At 36.3% G+C, this 9,244-nt stretch overlaps 1 protein-coding gene across 1 annotated transcript; it reads left to right on the forward strand.

The window, feature by feature from the left end:
- Nucleotides 1-1,007: 1,007 nt before the first annotated feature.
- On the forward strand, nucleotides 1,008-6,503 carry LOC127794218 (glycosyltransferase BC10-like). The gene is made up of 2 exons (XM_052325162.1): nucleotides 1,008-2,240; nucleotides 5,565-6,503. The coding sequence occupies exons 1-2, from the start codon at nucleotides 1,722-1,724 to the stop codon at nucleotides 6,201-6,203; spliced, it is 1,158 nt and encodes a 385-aa protein (XP_052181122.1). The 5' UTR covers nucleotides 1,008-1,721; the 3' UTR covers nucleotides 6,204-6,503.
- The last annotated feature ends 2,741 nt before the right edge of the window (nucleotides 6,504-9,244 follow it).

Here is a 9,244-nt window from a genome sequence, read left to right on the forward strand (position 1 = left end):
TGTTGTTTATTATCTGTAATTAATTAGAATTTTATATTATTTATTTAAAAAAAAAAGAATATTTCACCCAAGAATGTCATTGTCGTTCCGTTCAGACTTAAACATTTTAATTTTTCATCAAAATCGAAACAGAGGACATGTTGTTTAGTATCGACAAACTTCTCAGTGTTCTCAACACTTTCTAGTCAAAACTGGCCAAATAAAAATTTTGACTAAAATTGGAATTTCAATTGAAATGGTGGGATGGGAGATTAGTACCACATGTAAAGTGAAATTCAAATTAGAAATCAAATATCTCATTTAGTATTCCCTTTCTTCTTTCGCATTTCTTCGTTTCGACAATGGCTCATGGCGCTTGTGATCAATATTTAACACTTAACTCTTAGTAGTTCTCCTTTTCTCTTTCTTTCCTTTTCTTCATTTTCTTTCGTCTTTTTTTTCCACAAGCCATCTTTTTGTCTTTTTTTTTGGCAGTATCAATATGTCAATCTTCTTTTCTCCTCTCTCATTTCAAACTTTGAGTTCCAACGACTGTGACTGGTTATTAGCACGTCTTCTTTTTTAACAACAAGCCTTCTCATTTTTTTTATATTTTTTTAGTCAATTTTATTTTTCTCTTCTTTTTTCTCTTTTTCTTTTTCCTATTAAGCCTTCTCTTTTTTTATCGTAGCAGCACTCAACTTTATATATTATATATATATAATTTTAAAACCAAACGTCAAAATATTTTAACATTAAAATATCTCAATTCAATAAAAAAATTCAACATCGTAACCAAAACAAAATTGGCAACCTTGATATCACCCCTAAACCTCTCGGTTGGATCATCACCATCCAACAAGAAAAGGATGGCATTTAGCTCTTACATTTACAAACACATAAATTTTTATTCATTTTTTATATTTAGACAGACACGTGCATTTTAAGTACCCAATAAAAATGTTACCGTTAGGGATCCGACATAGAATCAATGTCCAATGACCGTTTGGGGCCTGCTGCTGACAACAATGGTGGAATTCGATTTGGACGAGGAAATTCCTCGTTTTTCCCATTCTCAGAAGGGTAACACCAAAATTAAACTCGCTCTCTCTTCTCTCTCTGTCGTCTTCTTCTTCTTCTTCATTCTTTCAAATCTTCAGGACGCATCTCTCTGGTTGTTTAAACTTGAAGCTTTGCGTGAATGTAGTTGATTGATTCGTACGGATATGGACATTCGGCCTCTTGCTTGTTAAGCCTCTCTAACATCAATCATCATTTTCACATTCCATAACAAAGCACGCGTGATTGCTCGAATCATCTTGCTTGGTTCCTGAAACGTCTCTGGTACGTTCTTCGTCGATTTTGCATTTCAAGGACCTCCTCGATTACATAAATGGTAGCACGATCTCCATCTCTTCCTTGCCATTCTTTCCTCTCTCGCCATGTTCTCTGGTTTCCCCAATCCCCATTCTCGGAAATCAGAGAGAAGATCAAACTCCCGGCGACCTGATTCTTGGTTTTCCATGACCGGCGGGAGTTTGCTGCCCAGAGTTGCACCATTTTCATTCAAAAGTTTCCTATTTCTCGAGCAAGTATTGGAAAATCTGGGAATTCTTGAAATGCCTTTTATTTAGGAATAGTCATATTAGAGGTGAATTTAGGGTAAAAAGGAAAAGAGTCCTTGTGATTTGAAATTTCAAATTCAAACCCACAATTGAATTTGGGAGGAAATTGTGGTGAAGATGCAATCCAGGGTGGTGGGATTGGAGGAAGGCAAGGACCCTGCCACCAATGCTAGACCAAGCCAATCTAGGGTTTTTCCATCGAGAATCCTGCAGTTTCTTTCGGCCTTTTTGGTGGTGGCCATTGCGTTTACAATTTTGAGTGTATACATGATTAGGTATTTTGGAGTCCAGAGGGTAGTTCCAGCGATACAGTCTACAATTCAGGCATGTTATGGAGAGCCTGGAACTTTGGAGGGTTGGATTAGGCCTCCATTGAACCTACTGCATAGTATGAATGACACTGACCTGTTTTGGCGGGCATCTTTTGTTCCTCAAAAAAAAGATTATGCTTTTGAGAGAACCCCCAAAATTGCCTTCATGTTCTTGGCAAGAGGGCCATTGCCAATGGCACCACTCTGGGAAAGGTTCTTTGAGGGGCAGGAGGGGCTGTATTCAATCTACATTCATTCGATGCCAGATTACGAACCAACATTCTCCTCTTCATCAGTTTTTTACAAAAGACAGATTCCAAGCCAGGTATCAACAACCAATAGCTTTCCTCTTCTTTTTTTTTTTTTTTTGGATATATAAGTTGATTGTTGCATATATTCAGTACCCAAGTTCATCTTAACTTCACCACCTCTAAAATATGAATGTACAAAGGTGCTTGTTTTATGTGTTTCTTGTTTGGACACTTGAGGCTTTTACTTCACTTGTGATGGTCCTTTCTTCAAGGCCATTACATCATTTACTCCTAGTGTCATTTGGATAAGCTGTTCGCAAGACAAACATTCTTCCTCTAAGTTGGGATTGCAGTCTTGGCGTGCTAGCTAGCTCATTCATGGTAAAAAAAATTTCAGCTGGAATACGTGTAAACTCAACAAGTATGTGCAAGCCTCTTATAAAGTCTCAATCTCAACAAAGTGATGAGCTTTTATTTTTTTGTAATATACCAGTCATATGACTTCAATTGGTAATTCAATATAATAAGCTTACAAAAGGACAACAATATTCTCTGTCATTTAGTCAACCTACTAATCTTAGGCCTTCCTTCACCCCTCAGCCAACCCCATTGGTAGTCATCTTGACCATCCCCAGTTCTTCTCCTCTACATTCAAATTGTCACATCTAGTTCTCCTCCGCCTCACCTACCAACCCTGCCCCCTTTTCAACCACCTAAATGTATCTTGGTTTCTCCAACTTCCAATCACCGCTGATGCCAGCAAACCCACTCCATTTTTCCCTTTCACATGCAACTCCACCTCAGACCACACTAAATGGGCATCTCCAGTCCATGAGGCTCTTTATTTTGAGATGGTAGGGGAAGGGGCATTTTTATATGCAGCCTTACCCTTGCTCTACAAAGAGGTTGTTTCCACAACTTAACTTGGGACTATGACAACCATCCAAGAATCCACCTCTTTCCTCTGGGCTACTCCACCATCCCACCTCAATTTGCCTTTTCAGCAATCAATCTGCATGGAATGTGGTCATGGACATTCTTGTGTAACAAATGGTTGTTAGAACTACTGTTACTGCTGGCTGGCTGGTTGTGTTGTTGAAAACTCTTGGGAGTTTTGTGGTGGTGGATGCTTTGGCAACTGTATGTTCAATTGAGATATGTGTTAGGCATGAAAAGCATGGATTGTGATAGTTAGAGTATGGTGGTGGAGTACACCTGGTTGAATTAGAGTCAGTAACAAGAAGGTAGTAATTGGATTGTAGTGGTGGGACTCGTGTAGTTGAAGCCGTTGTGGCTTCTAAAACATGTATTTTCCTTGAGCTAGTCAAATGGGAGCTGATGGAAGCTCCTTATTGCAACTTAAACAATTCCCAGGTTGGTCCTGAAGTGATACTCAACATAAGTATTGTGTACCTGCTATATATTAGATATATTTTGGTTAAGTGCCATGTAGCATTGTTGACAGGTAAGAGCTCAACAAGGGCCACAATTTAGCCAAGAGAAGTGGAAACTGCCGAACAACTTGTGAGTCAGTCAAAATGTGGCCATAGATTGGACTGTTGAAAAGAATTCCTTTTCCAGGGGGATTATTCTTGGTTTAGTTGTTCCCGTAACAAAGTGTCCAGATGAAGAAATTGTTTAGTGCAAAGCTTGAATAGTTTTCAAGTTGTTGATATTGATTGTTTAGGAGAGAAAATAATAGAAAATAAGTAGCCAGAGCAAAATTTTGAATAGGAAAGATGGCCCATCATTCATGCCTTGGATTTTTGTCATTGTCTACATCTCTATTAGTCTATTTTGCTTTTCTCTGTGTATTTTGGATGGTGCAGATATTTGGAAATGGAGGGGGGCTTATGTATGTATTGGGTGGGACAAGGTATTGATGATATATCAAAAGGGACAGGAATCAATAGTAATGAAACCAGAAAATTTACTTTTTAGCCATTTCATTTTTGACAAGCAATTTGGCCACAATAGAATCTTCTTTTTAACCATGTTACTGAAGTTCTACTCTGTTGAACTTCATTCACAAATAGATTGAATATCTGCATTATTTGGAGCATCCAAAAGAATTTCTAGTTGTTGGGTTTGTGCTATCATATGTTTGGGAGAATTGAGAAGCAAATGAAATGGTATAGAAAATGAATATCGCATTTAATGATGGCAGGAGACATTGAATGGTCATGACTTGTGAGGAATGATATTATTGCAGATGGAAGAAAAGCCAAGCAGAAGTTATGGTTGTGATCACCACCAAGTATCAATTCAAATATGAGATAGGATTGGGGAAAAAATAATTATGTTTTGTCGATGCCATTTACTGTTGTCAACATGTAGAAAATGTTCGGAAAAGCATTAATATGCTCAGAGTAGAACATGAAACTTTTGTCACATCCTGGAATCTGACAAACCTGTGCCTTGTGGTCCTGTGCACACAACTCGCTAAGATACAAATGTCAAATGAAAGAGAGTAATAGTACTAGCCAGAGGTGCACTGAAACTTGTAGAATGTTATCCAATGTGTTCTGAGCTCTAATAAACAAAGAAAGAAGTTGTATGCTGAATTTGAAGTTTGATATAACAATATAAATAGTTGACTATAATCATGATATGAAATTAAGTAAAACTCAACTTCTACAATAGGCAAAAACTTGCATCAGGTACTTGTAATATGTTCTGTATGAGAATCCAATTTATGTGCAAGCGAGGACTATATTCATTCTAGCAGTCTTCTTCCCTAGGGCAGACAACTCTTACTGTTCCTTCCTTCTGGATAGAGAGAGATGGTGACTTCAAAATTCAATCATATTGTAGAGAAAAAGCTTAGTCAAATTAAAAAAAAGTGTTTAGTGTATGGGGCTCCCTACTTTGAAATGGTCAGGGAGGGTCATCTTTTTACGAAACTTTACCCTTACACTGAAAAGAGATTGTTTCGGCAACTTGAACTACATTAGTCAGCAGTACATGCATCTCTTTAGCTGTTTATTCATGTTACAGAAACTCCTCTGCTAGATAGCACCACGGTGATTAAGCACAATTCTTGTTCGATATTTTTAATAATCTAATATACTTGCAATTACCAATGTTGCGTTCATTTTTACTTGTTATATTCTCTTCCCGAAGACAAATTGCTTATTTACTCTCACAGACACAACACAGTGTGAAAGGCCCTGCATGTATGGCTTAGTAAAGATGGTGATTATCAACTAACTGCTATACTTTTTGGGCTCCTTCGGCTCCACAGCAACATTGACATGATGTAGCTTTTTGTTGATCTCTGATTCATGCTACCCTGACTGATACTCGAGTCTTTCTTCTTACTCTCATCCAGTTCTCCCTTCTTGTCATGAGTACAATCTGCATCCTTATTCTTTACTCTTGGACTTGGTTCCATGTAGGTGGCTGAGTGGGGAATGATGAGTATGTGTGATGCCGAGAGGAGACTCCTAGCCAATGCATTGCTTGATATCTCCAATGAATGGTTTATCCTCATTTCTGAAGCTTGCATTCCTCTTTACAACTTCAGTTTTGTTTACGACTACATCTCAAGATCCCGGCACAGCTTTATGGGTTCATATGATGAACTGGGACCCGATGGAAGAGGGCGCTATAGCCCAAACATGGCACCTGAGGTCAACATCACTGAATGGCGTAAAGGCTCCCAGTGGTTTGAAATCAATCGTAAACTGGCAGTCGACATCATTGAAGACAACATCTTCTACCCCAAGTTCGAACACTTCTGCAGACCAAATTGTTACGTGGACGAGCACTATTTCCCAACCATGCTGAGCATCCAATCTCCACATCTCTTGGCAAACAGGACGCTGACGTGGGTGGACTGGTCTAGGGGCGGCGCTCACCCCGCCACATATGGGCGGTCGGATATTGGGGAGCAGTTCTTCAAGAGAATGTTCCAAGGCAGAAACTGCACTTACAATGACCAGCCATCTTCTGTTTGTTTCCTCTTTGCTAGGAAGTTCTCTCCCAATGCTTTAGAGCCTCTACTGGAAGTTTCATCCAATGTCTTCGGTTACTGACCCAAATCGCCTGCATAATATTAACATCACTGGGAGAAGCAATCAAGAGGGAACACTCCTCCCTTGTGAAAATTGCCTGGACTCATCTCTTCTTAATGTACAAAAGCATTTCAAACACTAGAAGCTCAGGAACATACACATACTGCTTCAACATCTTACTTAGACACAGTTGTCAAACAAATGGTTTCCATTATTGGGATCCATGTATTGTTCTCCATTCATATCATTCCACACAGCATGTATACACAATCTTCTCATTATAGTTCATATTCCTGCTCAACATCTGCAACATTCTCTTTTTCTGGGCTAAATAAATCAATCTGTAGAAGTTTCAAAACTGATTATCTTGTTACTTTTTTTCGAATCTTGGATTTCTAGTTGACAGTCATGAAAGAAGAAAGAGAAGGAGAAATGAGAAGATTTAGGGAGAAAACAAGGAAGAGAAGAACAGATGGAAACAAAAAATAAAGAGAAATGAGAGAATTTAGGGAGAAAATAAAGAGAAGAATAGATGGAAACAAAGAATAGATAGAAAGAAAATAAGATAACTTCAACATAATTTTTTGATTCCTCGGCATACTATGGTATAACTTTATATAGGACTATTCCAGCAGTTATTTACAGTAGTTACCACTACTATACATGTTAATCTCTTTAACCTATCAACACACCACATCCACGACAATGCCAAGAACAATGCAGAAATATCAAAACAGAAACCCAACAAATGCACATGAACACAATAACCGCAACGCACACACCACATAATAGTGAGACAACGTTTATGTGTTCGGATCCCAAATAGATCCTATTCATGGTAGGGCTTTACTCTAGTCAATCCACTAAAATGATACACAATGGATTTATAGAGATTTATAGCGATTACAACAAAATTAGAACCAATAACCAAAGCAAGAAGATGATACAAATAGAGAATATAACGCTTAATCAACGAAGCGATTCTACCACTCTCAAAACAATTTTCTATAAATCTCTCACACTCAATCCCATAGAAAAACGGTGAAAGATCAATATATGATTCTCGATTTAGGGTTTCGATTGTATTTACTCTCTCTCGCACAACTTTTGGCTTCAATTCTCTTGTTCTTCTGTTCTCTTGTATTGATCGATTGGAATACCAATAGGCTTTATATACAAAAGGGAAAATGTTGACAACCGCTTGATTAAGGGTTTCGAAGAGAAGATCAATGGCTTAGAAATAATCAGCCATTTAACATAATATAAAATTCCACATATTATATACCGCAAAAATGAAATATGAATAAAATTCATGATATTTTACTCTTAAGATTTAAAAGAGTTTTGATAATGACACAATGATTATGAAAATCAATCTTAAAATCTAAATGAATAAGTTTGAGTACTTAAATTCAAACTCAATATCATTTTGATAATTTCAACTTGTGTGTTGAGTATTTGAAATTCAAAATTAATATCATTTTGATAATCTCAACTTGCTTTCAAATGAAACAAAGTTGGGAGATGTAAGTGTTCAACTTTTTTAAGTGAATAGTCGACTATGTGTTTGTGTTATGTCGACTATGTTTGGCATCTATCGACTATGTGCCGTGCATCTATCAACTATGCCTAAGCATCTATCGACTATGTTTTGTTTTGTCGACTATTGTGTTGGTTCTATCAACTACTAAAATTATTTTGTTGACTATCTGTGTGTATGATGTTAGAAATTTTCTTCATATTTTAGGTGTGTCAACTATGTGAAGGTGTTTGTCGACTATCAGTAGTTTTGGTTTGATTATCTGTCAACTATACTTACATGTCTGTCGACTATGTCTTATTTTTATTCAAAAAAATAGTCGACTAACCTCTTTGGTCTATCAATAGTTTGTTTCACATAAAGTTGTAACGGCTAGTTTTTGACGTATTTAATGCTTGCTCAACTACCACAATGGTTGGATTTTTGTATTTATCTACCATCATCAATAAATAGGTGTTTGAAGAATCGTTGATGGTTGTTGAAAACATTTAATATCTTCAACTACCGAGCATTCAAATTTACATCGAGCATTAAATTTTATTCTCTGTATTTATTTTTTTGAGGCTTTGTATCTACACTGTTACATTCATTGTAAGCCTCTATTTTTCAGTTTGAGAAAGTTTATAACTAAGAGTTGTACTCTTAGATTCTCATTCTCATTTTTATTGTATTTGACCTAGCGTAAGCTAAATGGCCCATTAAATTGGGAGGTTTGTAAATTTTCTAGTCGCGGACTAGAAGACGTACTTGGGTTGAGTAGGGGGTTAATAGTAGATTTATTTCAAAATCTTTAGTTGGAAGCTAAAATAATGGGCTAAGCTTGGAAAGTCGAACCACTATAAATCGTCGTCTCTTGTGTTTGTGTCTTTTGTTTGTTTGTTCTTATCAGTATCTTTATATCCCCTACTTAAATTGTATATTTAACCTCTCATCCATAAAGATTTCATATTCATTATTCACAAGACGAGATTGTCTTTACACGGTTGATATCTCATCGTGCCATTCTAAGGTCTTGAGGTTTAACGAATTCGTGGTCTTCATAGATGACATTTTTGTTTCTCAAAATAATTTTTAAGGAAAAAGAATTTTTTTTATACCAATTCACCCCATTTTAGTGTGTGTCATAGCATTTCAATCCTATCAATTCATATATACATGTTATTTAATTTTGAATCACAAATCAACAATACAACTATAAAATAATACCACACTAATATATAACTGTAAAAATGACACCTCATTACACATAACTACTCTACTTATCTCTTAATTTCTCTCTTAATCCTTTTACATTCTTTATAATATTTTTGTACTATGTATATAATATATCATGAAATGGAGCAACTAGAAAAAGTAAAATCATTGGGGGGAGAAAAAGCCTTTTTGGGCAAGAAAAAGAATAAAAAAAAATGAGAATGACATCTTTCATATGAACCTCTTATCATAATTTTAATGTTTTATTCCTCTATTTGGGTTTTACTCTTAGATGGTGTTTGTTAATTAATATATAAAATAAAAAAAA

The sequence above is a fragment of the Diospyros lotus genome, chromosome 2 (assembly GCF_014633365.1).
Source record: "Diospyros lotus cultivar Yz01 chromosome 2, ASM1463336v1, whole genome shotgun sequence".
NCBI lineage: Eukaryota > Viridiplantae > Streptophyta > Magnoliopsida > Ericales > Ebenaceae > Diospyros > Diospyros lotus.